We start from the raw sequence: 18,814 nt of genomic DNA on the forward strand, positions 1-18,814 counted from the left end.
AGCTATGGTGTGAACTTCATATCGCTAGCCTACTTAGATGTATTGTTTTATTTTATAAATTTGTTCTGTGTTGCAGGCACTGTGGTGGATGACCTTACAGGACATGGCTGTGTGCCAGTGAGCGAGTGCCACTGCAAATTGCAAGGGATCCTGTATTACCCAGGGCAAAAGATAGTCAACGAATGTGAAGACTGGTAAGGATTGTGTGGCGATATTGATGGTCTCCACTGCATAGTACATTGCTTTGCGGCTTCACTGCAAAGCATCACACACCACGATGTTTCCATTAATATTAAATGAGCTTGGAAAGATGGCAAATGCCAGGTACTTGTTATTTCAGATGCTCAGCAGAGGGCCACATTCGGTACCATTAGTGCAGGTTTACTAGCTGACCAGCCTTAGAGCTAGTTTTGTACATTACGGATCAGCATACATACATTGAGATAGAAATCTTTCTTCTACCTGGTAGGGCGTAACAGATGAATAGTCATCTATCTTTTGATAGGAGTTTCGTACCATTATCTTGGTCAATACCATGAATGCTCATATGTCTTTAACCTTAGCAGTCTACCTAGACGTCATCATGGGGTCATCTTAAGGCCTGCTTCTGTTTTCTTTAGACAGGTGTGGACACAGCATTTTCTCATCTTTTCGTAGTCACTTGATGACATAAACAATGTTGGCTGTTATTTATTATTACCTGGGTAAAACCTTTGGGATTTAACTTCTGCTTTGATGGGTCTAAGCAGATGGTATATTTGATAACAGAACTAAGACTTACAGAGCTTGCTTGTTTCATATTTTCTTCTCAATGTCACCTCGGTATACACAATCCATTTAAAGCTTGAGCGCTGTGAGATAATGCCTGTCCTTCAGCCGCCTCCAATTTTAATTTCACAATGTGAATTCAAGCAGTTCTGTATTCGAGTTCTGTCCAAGGTACAGTGCTCCATGTGATTAGAGGTGTTGCTGGAAAAAATAAATATTTATCATCCTAAAATGTCCAAGAGACTGTAAACGTGTCCATTAGATATGAAGCATGTTCTTCCAATTATGAACCTTCTGACCAGTGGGTTTTCAAATGTGCAAACTGTTTTTAACTGCTCAGGCAAAGAAAAGAGCAGGAAAGGAGATGTAAGTAATGGAATGGAAGACCAATGGCATCCTACTGAAAATTTCAGTTAGGTTCTCACACCCTCTTCAAGTTAATTCCTGAGACACAAGTGGGGGCTGGCATGAGGAGAGGTCGTTCGGCTGCCAAAGATGGACATCATTTTAAGATAGTTTTATTTTTAGTTTTGTTTTACAATGTAAGCCAGCAGTGCCAGGGTTAGGGGTGTGCAAACCATGAAGTTACACAGGGCCCGCAACTTAAGGGGAGGCCGAAAATGTCTCAGAAAATTTCACAAAAATGTACCATCAACGTCTGAGTATCGTGATACAGGATATGATAAAGCTATTGAAGCTGCCTGTGAGATATCCTCAATGTTTGATGATCCAGTGAAGACAAGCTTTGAAACTGAGAAGAGGACAGGAAGGAAGAAACAACATTTTGATTATGACGGAGATGATCCAGTAATTAGAGCAAAATTAAAATTCAAAACTGAATACTTCAATGTCATATTTGATCAGGCAATCAGCAAACTCGAAGAACGCTTTGAACAGCTAGTAACATTTAATGACAGATATGGGTTTGTGCACCAAGTCATATCAGGTAAACCCTTGGAAACAGGAGAACTCGAGAAAAAGTGCACAGATGCAGCTGCATATTTTGAACAAAACATTGCAGGGGATGAACTCATCACAGAAATTAAAAGTTTCTAGGGTCTGTACAAGAAAAGCCATACTTCATGTGCTTCATCTGCTCTCTCAATTCTCAAATATATTTATGACAACTTCTTGCATGAAATTTATCCCAACAGTAGTTATGGGGAATGATCCTTCTCAAAGTTGAATATTATTAGGAATGACTTGCTCTCTTCAATGGCCTAGAACCCGCTGACTGGCTAAGCACTGATATCAGTTAAACATGAAGTTGGACGAACTCTCGACTACAGTTAATTAATAAACCAATTTGAAGGACAGAAAGCAATTAAAGTTCCCTTTTTGTGAAGAAGTAGCATTATATATTATTATATAACAGGCACACTTGTATATTTACATTTTACTTGTTTTACTTGTTAACAATCTACTAAAATAAAATGATTAACAATGAAAACCAATTTGACCTATGTCCTAAGGCTGGCACTGAAGCTAGATACTTACACTATTTTGACTAAATTCATAGATCGATAATGCTTCAAAAGTCTGATTGTGGTAATCGGCCCCCTGTTTACACAAATGTAAATGCGAGGGATCCTCTAAGTATTCTCTGGAGGCCTGGTATAATAAACCCAAACTTGCATCCTACAGAATACTACATGGTTCTATGCTTGGGTCGTAGGTGTCATAAATTTAGAGTTTGAGTCTAACCTTTTCAAGTATTTACATGCATGGTCAAGGCAGTTTGTTGTTATTTCCTTTGAAGTAACTTCCCCAACAGTTGAGGAGTCACACAGATTTTTCTTCTCTTCCAGTGTATGTAATTCTGGACAATGGGTGTGTAAGAACCTCCCCTGTCCTGGTGTCTGCTCGGTGGAAGGAGGATCACATATCTCAACTTTTGATGGGAAGAAATATACCTTCCATGGTGACTGTTACTATGTCTTCTCGAAGGTAATGTGTGTCCTTACTCTTCAGATAATTCAGTGGGTATTTTTTGGGTGACAGCAAAGGGGGATTATGAACCTGCAAATGGAACTGTTCAAGGTTAAAGAACAAAATGTCGGGACAGTCTATTACAAAGTCACCGCACCCATAGAAACTCCCTGCAGAGCTCTCCTGAGGTATTAAGTACCATGAACAGCTAATCTAGTTCAGTTTTTTCATTGCAGTCCGGGACCGATAGTTCATCATTTATATTGTGGAAAGCAAAGGGACACGACCTACTGTTCAAAAGAAAAGCCAGGAATCGATTAGCTATTCATGAATGGCATCGAATAATGTGAAGGCTCTGTCATAGTCATTATGAAGTAAGTCAGCCATCTGTCCCTGGAAACTGGTTCCAGGACCCAGAACTAGCAATACAAATGTATCACTTACCAGTAGTCGAAGGGTGTCAAGGCCCAGCAATGACGAGTCATGGGTTTTAGTGCACTCTACGCGACTGACCCAAGGGAGGGACTCCACAGCAGGACATAGACCCAGTGACAGCTCCACTGTGCTCTGGCTCTACCTGTTTTATGATTAACTGAATATATTCACGTTTCCCTGCTTCAGTTCACAAAAAGTAGGTTAAAAAGGCAATGTTTTTTTGTTTATTTAGGCGTTTTATGTCACGTAATATGTAGCTTCCTCAGAAGGCTGCACAGTTGAACATGTGGGTTCAAGTAAATAGGCTAGAAGGAGTCCAGGCAAAGCCGAACAAGACCCCTATCTGATGTTCCTTCCTCACTACCCCCGTAGCCTGAGGTCTAAAATCATAAATCATTCCAGCCCAAGTATGATGCCCAGATTGTAGTTGAATGCCATCTCGAGGAGTTCTTTTTTTCAGTGTTTGAGAAACCTCCCTCTGAACTTTATGCATTTGTGCTGCCTTTTTCACTTCATTAGCAGATCTGTGAATGGATAACTGGCTTTGACTTACAGCAACCTTTCACCTATTTCTCCACAAGTTCACATGATAAATTCTGTCTGGTCTGAGGCCAGTTCAGGAGCACTCAGGTAAAAAAGAGCTACAAGGGAGGAGAAAGTACAGGAGAGCAACATTATTCACATAGCTTATTAATGCCAGGTGGCTACGGGCTTGCTAGGCTTCCACTCACTTGGCTATTCCATCGTTCTGTGATCTTAAAAGTCATTTATCGGACAGACGACTGCACCTCAGGGCAGATGAGGGTTTTGTGAACATTGGGTGGGTAATTTACTATTCTAACTCTAGTCATAGACATTTTGGGGAAAACAACCTTCCCCAAATACTCTAGGAGACTCACTTATTTTTTTGACTCCGGTCCAGGAATGTTTTGGACAAAGTTAAAATGTCCCCAAATAATTTTCAAGGGGTTGAAATGTTGTAATGTATCATTGCCAGGAAGTACTCGTTGTATATGGAGTAGTTGTAAACTCTGCAACTACTGGTTTTATTAATAATGTTCCTTTGCATTGATACACACGTGATGAGGGACAATCCTGGTGGCAAATAACTAACTCCTTATCTCATCACTTCTTTTGCAGGGAGTTACAAATGGATCGCACATAATCCTGGGTGAGCTGGCTTCCTGTGGATCCACGCACAGACAGACCTGCCTAAAGACTGTCGTCTTGCTAACTGACAACAAGAAGAATGTAAGCACAATGGTGGATACTGGTTGGAACTTACAGTGCCTACTGATAAGTCCAAGGGTTCTCTGCCATGAATATATGAAGAACACATGAAGCATACCTTCCATGCAAGCCGAGAGGGCAATATAATACACCCTGTTTAAGGGCAAGCTAGAACGTGATATTCACCAATTTCATGCACAAAGGCGGGCCCACTTTAGTTATGTTTTCAGTGTTCAATCACTCCGAACTGTCAGTTCCAAGTGCTAAAGCTTTAAAGCATCTCTCTCCCTCTCTCTCCACCTCTCCTCCCTCCTGCTGTTCCTGTCCATCTCCTTCTCCCTTCTTTTTCCCTCTCCTCATATCCTCCCCTTGACTGCAGTTACTGCCCATTTTGTTGTAATAGTAAATAGTTTTCACGTTCCCTTATCAAGGGAGGCTTACAGTGTCCATCCTCTTTCAGGACCAGTAACTCCAGTTTTGTCCCTGAAGCCATTAAAATATGTGTATGATTTATTTCCCACAGATGGTGTCCTTTCAGGCAGATGGCACGGTATTGCTGAATGAAGGGAAGGTGGCTGTTCCCTATGTGACAGGTAATGACACCACAAGGACTGTGAAGAAATACCCTGGACACAATGTTACATTCTGTGAGGTGCACTGAAGACATGTCCTTTAGGCGGTATTCATTTTCTGGTTCTTTATGTCGTTGCTGAAAGCAATCCAGGTTATAGAGATGACACAGAGAAGTCCCTTGATATCACTTTCATCTCTACAGTCACTTGTCATTCTCTTCTTTTCCTGGCCCCTAGAGGAAGCTTTAGGGTGGACTCAATTTCTTCCTGACGCTGCATATACCACAGACTTTAGATTTTCTATATATTCCAAGACTTTCTTGTATCTCATGCAGGGGTCTTGTGGGTCAATGTGACAACAGCAGGATCCTGAGTCTTGTTTCAAAGTCAATCTCTTGGTTTTTAATGGCTTATTGTTCTAGTTTGCATTCTTCTCTATACAACCTTCTAGTTCTTTTCACTGGTAGATTTTTCTTCCAGTAGGAAATATTTCTTCTGATCAGTTCCCCCATGTTGAATAGGCCCATTTAGTAGGTGCAGCATAAATGATTGTGATTCCTGGCCAGACTTACAATGCCCTCCTGACATTGGCTATGTCTCAGAGCTCGAAATCTCCATGTTATTACCAATGTCCCCATTATTCAGGATCTCCATGATATGAAAGTGCCTTTGGGCTCCACGATCTCCATCACTGAAAGTGTCTGTGAACTCCAGGATCCCCCTCACACTGAAAGTGTCTGTGGGCTCCTGGATCTCCTTCACACTGAAAGTGTCTGTGATCTGCAGGGTCTCCCTGCCACTGGAAGTGTCTGTGGACTTCAGGATTTCCCCCATACTGAAAGTGTCTGTAGGCACCAGAATCTCCTTCACACTGAATGTGTCCGTGGACTGCAGGGTCTCACTACCATTGGAAGTGTCTGCGGACTCCAGGAGGTCCCTGACACTGAAACTGTCTGTGGGCTCCAGGAACCCCCCCGACACTGTAAATGTCTGTGGACTGCAGGGTCTCACTGCCATTGGAACTGTCAGTGGACTCCAGGATCTCCCTGACACGGAAAGTGTCTGTGAGCTCCACTATTTCCCTGACACAGAAAGTGTCTGTGGACTGCAGGATCTCCCTGACACCGTAAGTGTGTGTGGACTCAGTCAATCTATTTGGAATGTAGGATTTCCCATATATTAGTAGTGTTTGCAAAACACATTACCATGGCAGTCTGTCCAAAGTGCAACATCTCCAGAGTATTGGCAAAGTTTGAAGAATGCAGGATACCCCTAATATTGCCAGCTTCTCCGGTTTCCGCCCATCTCTGCTATTGGCTGGGCCTCCAAGATGGAAGGATTCCCCTTGTCATGGGTGTGTATTTCTCCTCCTTGCTGCTGTGTTAATGATTGGTAGGGAAAACTCCTTGGAATGTACAGAAGGAGGATGCCTGTGAGCACGAGGCTGTAAACTGCGGCACCTTAAAACATGCAAAACGTGTAGCAATCAATGTTTTCTCTTATAGCTCAGAAGCTGAGCAAAGGTGGCGTTTATTACACAATAATTTTCCTCTCTACCTCTTCAACAAACATCCCCACCCCAATCTGTGTACAGTTCCCTGTTCGCCCTCAATTTGATGGCCAGCCAGAGGAAGGCGTGGTGTTTTGTGAGCGATGGTAACTAGAGTTGAACTTAAACGAGTCACCTTTATGCCTTGGGTGTAAATAGCAGCAGGTTCACGTTTGTCAGCTGTCCCACGAACAGACACACTAATAGTGTAATATTTTTCCCTTCGTTCTAACACTTTCATATTCTTTCCGTGCCAATTTATTAGAATGACACATCTGCTCCGCAGTAATATAGTTGTAAGCAGTAACATGAAAATCCTACTATTATTTGTTATTTAATTAAAAAATGAATGAAGGACAAATCTAGCCCACATAGGGAGGAAAGTAATTAGCAAAAGAACATATATTATAACATACAACAATACAAGAAAATGAAAAGCTAACTTTGAACAACATCATGAACTAATAAAACGTTACATTGAATAAGGCTCTAACAAATAGTACAATTCCAGACCCCTTATTAACTGAGAACAACGACTTTCTCAAATGTAAACTAACATGCAGGGAGCTTCTGGTAGGGTAGAACAGTTAGGTTAAGGGATTTTTTCCTCTACATCATACACCCTCCGAAGGCTCGGAAACCAGACTTTGTTCGAATCTCCACTGATATTGGATTTTTGTTGCCACCACACACTACTCAAACCAAAAGTGGGTGTTGTCTCACAAGATAAGCAGTCAGTATGTCCTGCTCCTTAGTGCTCACCTGGCACATTACATGTTTTCTTGAAGAATCCTGACCCACATGCTAATCCTGTGACATGCTTTGGTCCTCACCTGGTGAGGTACTCACCACCAGCTGGGCTCAACCACGCAGTGGAAGGGGGCACTTTGATGCTCTTTCTTCTTAGTGGGATCTTAGAACATAAAGGGCCTGATTACAACTTTGATGGAGGGGGTTAATCTGTCCCAAATGTGACCGATATCCCGCACACCGTATTACGAGTTCCATGGAATATAAAGGACTCGTAATACGGCGGGCGGGATATCCGTCACATTTGGGACAGATTAACCCCCTCCACCAAAGTTGTAATCAGGCCCAAAGTGTTAAAATTATCTCCAGGGAACCATAACCTATTTTTTTTAATAAGCAGGCCCTATAACATAGTCAAAAACATGACACAAGGAGGAATTTACTGAGCCACTGTGTCTCGTCTACACAGATGCAATCCCTCCCACCCTGCCTGCACCGTACATGTGTACCTACAAGTTTACAGACTCACAGCGATTATAAATGCAGATTACCTACCTTTGTACACTGTGAATATGCAAAATCTCTAGCCTCTGTGTAGTGTACACATGCACGTGACTACCTATACCGAGCACATGCTTAGCCCTTACAATGGCCCACTCTAGAAGTGCATGGTCGCAACCTGTGCACAATGTCCAAGTGCAAGTATCTAGGCTTCAAATACTGTAGCACTGTACAAGTGGAACGATGGCATAGTGCAAGTGCATTTATCATGCCTGCCACAGTACTCGTGTTCACCCCGTATGAGCACAATAATTAGGCCATTTCTCCCTAACTCCACAAAAAAATGCAAGGGCAACTCTCTTGAGTTCATTTAATGAATAAATAGCAGTCGCCTTTCTTCCTACAATATACGCCTGCTAATTCAGGCATGGCTACGTTAATCAATGTCTCTAACCGCAAGCATTGCACAAGTGCAAGTATTCCTACTACAGTACGCACGCGTATCCCCTTTATGAGATCACAAGAAGTACAAGATGCCTGCCTACACCCCACAAGCGGGAGGGGGTGGGGGGCTGCTGAGGGGTGGAAGGTTCTTGTCTGCATACTGTACGAGTAGAATTACCATGCTACATCACTTTGTTGAAATGTCCTGCCTGTGTTCACAGAGAAAATGTAATTGTTGTGTGCACCGTACATAATTGCCGGCATTTACTGCAGACTGGGTAATTCCCCTGTCTTATTACAAATGCATCACTTTGGCCTGCATACACTGCACCTGCCCTTTGCCCAGTGGCATTGAAAGGGCGCCGTGAGTCCGAAAACAAGCAAGCAAAGGCCTATGAATGGAGTTATAAAAGGCAGCCATAACTGGGATACAGTGCGTGCCTCAAAGCTCTCGCCCGTGCACCCGCACCTGCTGCACTATAGATATACACGCCCTTTCCCTTTGTACACGTAGAAGTGCAAGTCCTGTATCCATATATATATATATATATATATACACAATTAGCACTCGTCGCTGCTACATTGTACACAAGTAGATCGTTTTTACACACTGACTGCCGGCATACATTGCTTGACGGTGATAACCAAAAAGCGTTGTCTTTGCACCGTACTCGTGAAAATTCCCTGCATGCAAATTCTGCTCAAGTGCAAGTACCCCCATGCCCCCAAGCCTCCCCGGCAAGAGGGAAAGTTATGCGTTAGGACCCGTAAATGTTAATCAGTAGCTGGCATTTTCTGAAACCTCTCTCCTCACTTAAAATCTCAAGAGAACGAGATCGAGTGACAACTCGCACGGACATCCCTTTCTCTTCCCTCAAACACACACAACTCCTTCCTTGCTAGAAATGCGCTGAAGATGAACATTTGAAGTGTTAACATTTCGGTCAACCTGAGAGAAACGGGGCCCTCAAGTCTGCTCCATTTTAAACTTGTGTACCTTCCATTGTGAAGTACGCACAGTATACCACTTAAACTATTAAAGTTCACAATTCATACATTTGTATTGGAATGTGTTTTGAAGTATTATGCTACATGCTCAATTACATATCTTTAAAAAAATAGTGCTTTAGCTCGTGAACCCCCTTCACTTGCTGCTGCAGAAATTGTGGACACTGTCCACAGACCTCTTTCAGTGACTTACCCCTTGGCTAGAGTGAGTGGTAATTTTATGACATTTCATCACAGGATTGGTTCTTTTTCACATTCTTAGCCCCTTAAGATTGTACTGCTTGTGTCTGGGAGTCAGGTAAGGATAGCTCTGTTTCCTGTCCTTGACTTGGATACCCCCATCTCTACTTCTGTATTTATTATACCTGGTTAGAGATGTGCCGTATGTCTAAATGAGGGATTTCAACTTTCTGTCCACTCTTTGCAGCAAGTTTCTCCATTGTGCAGCCTACCTCTTCAAACATCATCGTGCAGGTGTCTCCAGACCTCCAGATGCAGATCCAGCTGAAGCCCGTCATGCAGCTCTACATCACCATGGAACAGTCTGCGCGGGAAACATTGCAAGGTAGCTCTTCTGTTCAGCTAGTTACAGAGTTCACATGGCACAGGTCAAAGCCTTAAAGTAATTCGCAGGGAACAGGACAAAATAGAAAGTCAGATATTGGAGATAGTCACTAAGAGTTGGGCAAAACTCACAAACCATCAAAACGAATCACAAAGACCCAAGATCAGGGGGTCAGAGCTTCTACAGCAAGTCAAAGAGTGAAAGGTAGAAGAAATGTCATGGTAGCAGCTTTTATGTCCAGTTACAGACAGTAGGCAGTAGCTCAATGTCAGTGGCAAGTGGTTTTGTAGCTAGTCACCATAGTCACCGGGTGAAAGGTGGAATGTAATATCAGCAGAGAGAGCCTGTACTGCCAGTGAAAAAGAGCAAGCTGGAATCCTAATTCAGGGGTCAGAACATTTAAAGCATGCTCTGAGACCCGTCTACAACCTAAAGGGAAGAGTTTGAGTTGCCTCTATTGTTTGCCATAGGGAACAAGACAGATGCCAGTTGGAGTTATATTTGTTCTCTAACGCTATTCATAGGAAGTTGAGTGGAGCCCAAGCTCAGAAATCAGACTTTCTACAACTTATTTCTACAGGTCAGATCCTGTCAAACTAGTTACTGAGAATATAGGACCCCTAAGTCACAAATCAAGGCCTCTTCAACCTACTTGATTTAGAAAGCAGGGTGTTACTAGGTCTAGGACTTACAGTGCCTAGCCTCTTATAAAGTTAAGGGCAGTACAAGGTCGGTTCTGATCATTTTAAATAAGTAATATTGATAGACCTCATTGCAGACCTTTGACACGACCATCAATTATTTTTCTGTGACTTTGAGGAATTGAAGCCCATGTTCACTAATATCATTTCCTTCCACACTGACAGGTCTCTGCGGAAACTTCAACTCCAAAGCACAGGACGATTTTAAAACAGCCAGTGGGTTAGTTGAAGCAACAGCCTCAGCATTTGCAAACACTTGGAAGGCTCTGCCTAGCTGCCCCGACAAGCCCGACTGGCTGGATGACCCCTGCAGCCTCAACATCGAGAGCGGTATGGCTCCCACACAACAATGGCATGCATGCTTGCAACCCCTGACTCCAGTGCACATGCTGGGCCTTCCTCTCTACTCATTCCATTCTGCTCTGTCCCATCTGAGCCACTCTTTTTTTTCCTATGGAGCCTCCTTTCATGCTAGTCTGCTCCACTGCATGACAAGGACTTCAATGCGCCCAAACCCCATGAGTAATGCAAGACCCGTCACCTTTTTTCTCTTGATGACATTATAGTGAAGATTACTTATCTCAACCGTAGTCCCGCAACACCGACCTGTTTCCTGGTAGATGCCAGTAAAAGGGCAAGCGATGGAAACCACAGAAGATTGTCCACTCTTTTTTCCTGCCTCAGCCTCATGGCCCTTAAAATGAGAGGTAGCACGAGTAGTGCTAGGGTACCAAAAGGCAGGCAGGGGGAGCAGCAGCTACCCCTGGCTACCTTCAATTTGCATCCATGTTGCAGGGTATGTTTTTTTTATTCCATCATCTGATGTTCCTTTCCATGCTTTGATGCTCTCTCTTTCATGCAATGATGTCTCAATGATTGGTACTCTTTCCATCCCCTGCTTTGCCGTCTCTATCAATATTTGCATGCAATGCTGCTGAATTACAAATTACATTACTCTATTGCACGTAACACTGTCTGCTTGCAGGTTATGTTGACCCACTGCTTATCCCTAATTACATTTCACAATGTTTCTATGTACTGCATGTTTTGCTTATGCATTAAATGTTATTATTTTTATTCCACGCTTTGGCATATATTGCCATGCTTTCCCATTGCGTGCTATATTGACCAGTTCAGTGCTCCACTGATACATTCCACATAGTCCTGCCCAATTTCACACAGTGGTGCTCCCTTCAACACTTATCAACTCTAATCATGATGCAGTATTTCATGCAATAATATGTCATTTTTCGCCATGCTGATTCATTCCAAGATTGGATGCTCCCTTCTGTGCTATTGTGTTCATTCCATATTATGCTGATAGATTTCATCATGTGCAGTTCCATAGCTTGTTCAATTGCACCACTGCATGCTCTACCTTCCCATTTAATCTCTTTATTGCTCAGATCAATTTTGTTTCACTTTATAATAAACTTGTTAATACAGGACTGGATGTATCAGATCTGTGTCTACAAGAATTAGTTTGATACATAAATGTCACATTTTGTTCTTTTTTTGTGCCAATAGTTTTTTTTATTTATATATAGTTTCATTGTTATTATTTTTCCTGTCACTATATTCTCTATTAGCCTTTGCCAACCGAGTTTCAACCTTCTCTATTAAAATACGACTTTCTGGGCCAGATGTATCAAAGGGTTTTACCCATTCTGTGTCAATGGGAAAATGCGTTGATACATATGGCCCTTTACCTTTCACCCCCGGTCACTTATTTATTTACTCGTGGGTTTTGTCAGGGAGAGAGTGGCACCACACCTCTCCACCGTTAGTGGTCCGCATTTTGAATGCATATATGATCATCTGCAGTGCTGTGACAAGGCCTGTCGTGCTAAGAAGATGCATTGTTGCCCTTTGTATGCTTGTCAGACATAACTAGCCATGAGCACTTGCTCTCAGTGTGGGCAGGAGCTGGACTACGAGAAAAGACTGATGTTTCAAGCTGGACCGGCTACTTTCTGGAAATGAAGATACTACAAATCTGTCCTAAAACAATCATGCCTTTGTCATCTCTTAACCATAACATCGCTGTACATCTCTTGTCTTTCAGAAACCTATGCTGAGCACTGGTGTTCCAAGCTGACAAACTCCGAGAGCCCTTTTGCAAAGTGTCACTCAGCTGTTGACCCTGCGGAGTACTACAAGGTATCGATTGCAGTCTTACAATAAGCTTTTTCTGAATCAGCCCTGAGGCTTGAGGGTATAGTCATGTGTAACTCCTCCTGACCAGCGCCTTCTTTTAAAAAGCTTCAGCGTGTATATTTATGTTCATTCAGCCCTGAGGCTCGAGGGTGCAGTCATGTGTAACTCCTTCTGACCAGCGCCATCTTTTGTAAAGCCTTGATGTGTATATTTACGTCCACGTTCAGCAAGGCAGAGGCGGCAGAACGGTAGCTGGGTTCCCACAATGGCAGGTGAAAGACTCATTTGGCTAAACTTTGTCTCATCAATATCAGTGCTAGCAGAGTGCAAAGCTTAACGCCACCAAAAGTGATAAGTGATGCAGGAATCAATAAGCAACACTGCTATATGATCAGACTATAAAGAAACAAAGGTTCAAAAATAGAACGCAAAAAAGTTAAATTCAATAACTAAAATTTTGGGTCGAGGACAACAGAAAATGTAATAAAAATAAGTATATGTTTAAGGGGAGGGACAGCACCCCAAAATCTTAATGTATCTTTTCAAACATAACTTTTAAAAAGTTTTGCCCAATGGTTCATCTGTTCTCTACTATAGTTCTGTGCGTTTTAGAACAAACTCATGCAGACTAGGGGTGATGTAACTCTTTTCCACCATACAGAGCTAGGCAACATAATTATGAAATCCAAGTATGGTCTATTACTTGTTTGTATCATTAATTATCCATCATTGTCATTTGAAAATTGTTCAACACTCATTAAACATACTTTAAAAAAGTTAAAATTTTTGTATTGCCTTAAGTTTGCTGATTTATGATTATTATAAAATCTAAAGGAAGCCAAATTGATATTAGTTTGCCTAATTGTTTTTTAGAGCACAATTGATTCTTAATCTGGAGATAGTTTCCGCATTTGAGCAAAAACTTAAGGGGAAAAGAGAGCAGACTCCCTAAATAACACCTCCAAACTGCAAAGACTGTGAAAAAAGGCCCTTGCTTGCAAAATGCTGAATTGCAGTTATCATTTTCTGCTCAATACCTATACAGTAGTCTTCAAAATGAAATAGCATTTTCTGATATATCATTAACGGGATTCAACACCTTGCCTGACAAATTTTCTAGAATTTCGTCAACATGCCTGGCACCTACCTGCAATAAGCAGTCCTTCTCGTATCAGGGATCACCATCTAAACCATCTTGATCTACATCATTTTCTTATTTACAACAGTCCGTTCATTATTTTCAAGCCTTCACATTAGTTTTTTTTGCATTGAGAGATAATGTGTGACCATGATCATTCAGATATGTGCTCCCAAGACATTTTTATTTTCTTTCTTTTGTATCTGGGGAAATTATTTTCATGCTTATATACTGATGTACATGTGATTTGGCCTTACAAACATATAATCGAGCATATTTCTATTAAGAAACAGTTATTGCTAGATATTAATAAGCACCTTCTAGCGTCCGGATATCATGTTTTTCAGTCATATTAGAAATTCAAAACTGATTCCTCTACATTGTTATGCCGTGGTTTAAGGAAAACATCCACCATATTATCAGTTTATACTATGGATTTTTCATATCATGGTACTAACTCCATACATACCAAAGTTTTATGTAGAAAAAAACACATCAACTTTTCTTAATCCTTTGGAGGAACTGGATAACATATTATATCAAACATTAACTCTGCTTAGTTATTTCATCTTTTTTATAATATATTTTTATAGTATCTAAAAAGATTAAGCCATCTGCTTTAGTACCTTGTTAAACAGTTTGGGATTATCCTGTCTAAAAGATTAATCCATGTACTTTAACACCTTGATAACATCATTTCTCTAGCCCCCTCCCCTTAAAATAAATATACACTTAGTGATTAAATCAATGTGAACATCTATTTTAATGAATGAAAATGGTGGCTCATTTCAGTTTTAGGATACAAGAAAAGTTAAACACATAGCAAAGCATCATTAAAGATCTTTCAAATTAACCCAAAACCAATGGGTAACCGGGGCCTGTATGCACGTGCCTGTCCATGTCTTGGTTGTTGGCTTTTTTGGATTTTGAAAATCCTTAAAAGAAAACCTGGCCTAAAAAGGAGATGGTCACAGACAATAACAGTGGTAGGTTCCACAGCTATTATGCTTGGCACATAATGATTGTTATGATAAGTGATCCAGGGAAGAGAATGTGCCTTTTAACATGATGCTGGATATCAGATCAGCCAAGTCTATGTAATGAGGTTCCCTGGTCACTTATGTGGTTGGAGAGTATCTAGATCCTAAGTTTGTTTAGAAGATTGTTGCCTCGCTTGCTGGTTGGTGACTGTTACATGACATCATATCGGCTCAGTTGTAGCTCTGGTGAAGAGATCTAGCATACCTAAAATGAAGAGAGCTTCATGAGTCAACCATAGATGCTGAGAAGGACACACCTTCTGTAGAGTTATGCCAGAGTTTCCTATGAGATAGAAACTGACATATACTCCTGTTGAGATCTGACTTAGAAACTTCAAACATTGTACTTTGATTTGGCATCAAACAACCAGTTCATAGGCACAACCAGATAAAATACACAATAATCAACAATAGTCGATTAATCAGCATTTAACTTCTCCTGTACGTCCTGTGTAGAGTGCTTAGAAATATGACTTATTGACTTAGAGGAGATGCTATGTTTCTCAGGGGTTTTCCTTCTGCCCCTTTCTCACTCAGAGGCCTGGTACATCCATCCACCACAGTCTGCTTTTGAAAAAAAAACTAGGATATAAATTGAGCAGCACTTTATCCTGGAACAATACAAATTAGATATTAGATTTTCAAGAAAATGTAAAGTGACCGACTAAGCTTGGGGATGAATAAGTGATCTGTCATACTCAGTCACTCCCTTGATGGGAGTTCTTGGTTCCCAACTTAGTCCCAAAGGCAATCTATAGGATGGAATCTTGGTAGAGTTAATAAAGCAACATACTTATTTGCAACTGGAATCAAAGAATACAAAAGGGGCTTGCAATCAGAGAACACAATGCACAGGCCCTCACTTCCCTGTTTGGACTCAAAGTTCCCTTTCTTCATAATATACCGCCACCTACATATCCATGGCACTCTGAAGTTACTGAATGGTGACTTGCTGCGCTCTGCAAAACATCTAATTGAATACATTAGTCGTACCGGTTCTCACAAGAGGCATAGGCGATAAGTAACAGTCTGTATTTGAAAACACAACAAATGCCACTAGAAGAGAAACATTTGATGGGCCCCTTTATTGTTCATGCTCCACCTAAACTTTATCGAATTTTACGAGGATGCTGTGGCCCATCCTACACCCTTAGTTCCAGCTCTGCAGGAATGAACTAATTAAAAAGCACATCTAGCTAAAATGTAGGGATAGGCACTGTGGTAGTAAGTGATAAAGCCCCTCAGAACTAGAGATGTAAGTCAGACACTGGTGGTCCAGGAGTTGTCTCTTTAGATACCTAAAGAAAATATATATATATTGGTGGGCCACTATCGTTAATACATTGCTAAGAGAAAGTGACCCCAAGGAATGATGAAAACATACAAAATGTACATTTATAAAAAGGTGAAAACAATAATTGCTGGAGCTAGTGACTGATAACTTTACAAGATATGGCAAAGGGCCCTTCACATGCTACTCCACTGAAACATTGGGCCTGCTCTTAGATGGTGAGTCTTTCGTGTTATTCGGTTTGTCTTGGTTTTTAACAATACACTTTCCTCTCTTCTTCTGTTTTCCATTAGAGGTGTAAGTACGACACCTGCAACTGTAAGAGCAGTGAAGACTGCATGTGTGCAGCCATCTCCTCCTATGTGCGTGCCTGTGCCGCCAAGGGCATTGTTCTCTGGGGATGGAGGAATGGCATCTGTGGTAAGTACATTACCAAGAGTGGTGGTTCTAAGTGGGTTGGCCATTGCGCAGCTTTACCTAATTTCCTGGGTACTTTGTTTCACAATGGTGTTTGATGTGGCCATAGACTTCTTGATTTTGTTTTTTTTTTTGAATCTGTTGTTGCAAGCCATATACACTCACCCATTTGTGACATAACTCCCACCGTACACACACTAATGAAACCTCATTCTTGCTCCTTCCTAGCTTGATTGGCTTCTTACACTTCAGTGGAGTCTCACTCATCCTAGCATGATAGACCTCATAGACCTAAATGGAGTGCCATGAGAGTTACATAATATTATTACAACCCAGCACAGCAAGTCAAGTTGCTGTGCTGCATTAGAGCAGAAATGAGTTATTTCTACGAAGATCTGGTGCTATTCTGCTCTTTCCCTCTGTTGGTGCACTTTTGGCTGCCATGTGCTTACACCGACACCCTTGCACCATAGAGCAAGAGTGTTTGCCTTGTATGAAGAAGGGGTCCCTTATAGAACTAAAACTAGGCTTTAAGGTGTTTTCCACTTTACATGTGTGCTGGAGAATACAGCACACTTGCAAAGAGGGAAGACCAAGGGAGAAAAAAACATTTGTCCTCATAAAGCCTGCCTCGAGGAGACACAGGATTTTGCTACAAATCCCTGTCTTCAGCAAGTTGTAGACAGGGATTTGCATCACAACCCATGGATGGTTGCACATGAATGCCCATGCACCACTCATAGTAAACCCTCTTGACACAAAGTTACGCAAAGCAGAGCATTGCACAGCTTTGCTTTACTTTAGGTTACAATCGATTTGCATTGGATTGTCAGTCCCAACACAATACTTTGCATCAGGTTTGCATTAAAAAACACAAACCTGATGGCTAGTGTTCGTAAACCTGGGCATAAATATCAGGTTCTCATTCTGTACTATTATCAGTGGTTATTCACACTTTGGTATAGCCTCTCTCATTCCTGTCATCTCTGTCCTTATGCTTTGGAATGGTATTGTATTGTACTGAAGCATTTATATAGTGCTTACTAGCCATGTGTGGGGCATTGAAGCGCTTAGTATCACATTATTTCCATGTACTTTATTAGGGTCAGAAAAAATTGTCTCCCTTTTTGGGCATGTAACCCTGCAGTACTTATATGTGTTTCTGTTATAAGTGGTCCCTGGGTGCTCAGAGGAGCATCTTTGTTAAATGATCACCTCATAGACTCCGAGAAAATATTCTCTCTTCTTCCTTTTCAGCCACAATTCAGTGATTCACACCGTGCAGTTTTCCGGTCCTTACTAGAGCTGATGTATGGCTGTTAGTGTTGTGCAGAACAATCCATTATTAGTGTGTGAGGTTGCAATGCATGACAAATAAACTTCTGAATATTTATTAAACTTTCAACTCAGGAACAGTCCCTTGTTTCTTGTGACAGGGTTCCCTTCTGCCTACACCTGGTCTGCCTACTGCACCTTAGGCCTCAGCACGAGCATACTCGCCTGGTTGGCAGGGCATGGTACTCTGCACAGATCATTCTCCCCCTTACCCCTCCGCCACATGCTTGTAACAGCAGTGGCCGTTGTATATGTAAAAGGAGGGAAGGGGGACGGAGGAAACAAAATGTAAAAAAAAAAAAAAAGAAAGAAAAAACTTACCTCGCGCTACTTGTCTCCCGCCATTGTCTCTTGCCTCCTCGCTCCGCTTGGCACACCTGCACAGGCTCCTCTGCAAACCTGGCATTGCTTACATGATAAACATGGGATTTAAGCACTGCTCAGACACAAGCCTGGGGTCTGCGCTGTTTCTCCTGCCTGGCTGTGTATACAGCCTAGTTGAAGAAACCTAAGTGCACATGTGTGTTTGGCCAGCCTCAGACAGCCAGCCAAACACACATGCGCCCTTAGTGCACTCTCCCCTTCTTCCCCCTCCCACTTCCAACCTCCCCTTGGCCCAGCCCCGCCCCTCCCAGCACCTGCTGGATGACCCAGCAAATGAACAATGATGAAAAATAAAATTATAGCAAGCTATTGTTTTATTTTTCATCAGCTGGCTCAGCCAGGGGAGCGGGCGGAGGATCAGCCCCTGGCTTGTGGTACTTTGGGCCCAAAAAAAACACAGAAACTCTACCTTTCCTATCTAGTCCCGGAAAGCAAAAGTAGCAAGTAAAATCTGGCCTGTAGCAGTGTCATAAAACGTTCGCTTTGTCTCGGGTGAAGTCAGGTAAACTTAGAACGCTGCTCCTGCCTTTGCAAAGTTAAAACTTTTTTACACCCCTCCTCTCCACCCTTCGAATCTCGGGTTTCCCAAGGATGAATCAC

At 41.9% G+C, this 18,814-nt stretch overlaps 1 protein-coding gene across 1 annotated transcript in view; it reads left to right on the forward strand.

The window, feature by feature from the left end:
• The window catches only part of MUC2 (mucin 2, oligomeric mucus/gel-forming), a 181,177-nt gene that overhangs the window by 25,771 nt on the left and 136,592 nt on the right, over positions 1-18,814 (forward strand). The window contains exons 8-15 of the mRNA XM_069223137.1: positions 77-194; positions 2,577-2,715; positions 4,273-4,383; positions 4,886-4,955; positions 9,614-9,751; positions 10,618-10,782; positions 12,518-12,612; positions 16,372-16,498. Coding sequence (XP_069079238.1) covers positions 77-194; positions 2,577-2,715; positions 4,273-4,383; positions 4,886-4,955; positions 9,614-9,751; positions 10,618-10,782; positions 12,518-12,612; positions 16,372-16,498 — 963 coding nt within the window. The remainder of the gene's footprint in view (positions 1-76; positions 195-2,576; positions 2,716-4,272; positions 4,384-4,885; positions 4,956-9,613; positions 9,752-10,617; positions 10,783-12,517; positions 12,613-16,371; positions 16,499-18,814) is intronic.

Source organism: Pleurodeles waltl, chromosome 3_1, assembly GCF_031143425.1.
Source record: "Pleurodeles waltl isolate 20211129_DDA chromosome 3_1, aPleWal1.hap1.20221129, whole genome shotgun sequence".
In the NCBI taxonomy this organism is placed as follows: Eukaryota; Metazoa; Chordata; class Amphibia; order Caudata; family Salamandridae; genus Pleurodeles; species Pleurodeles waltl.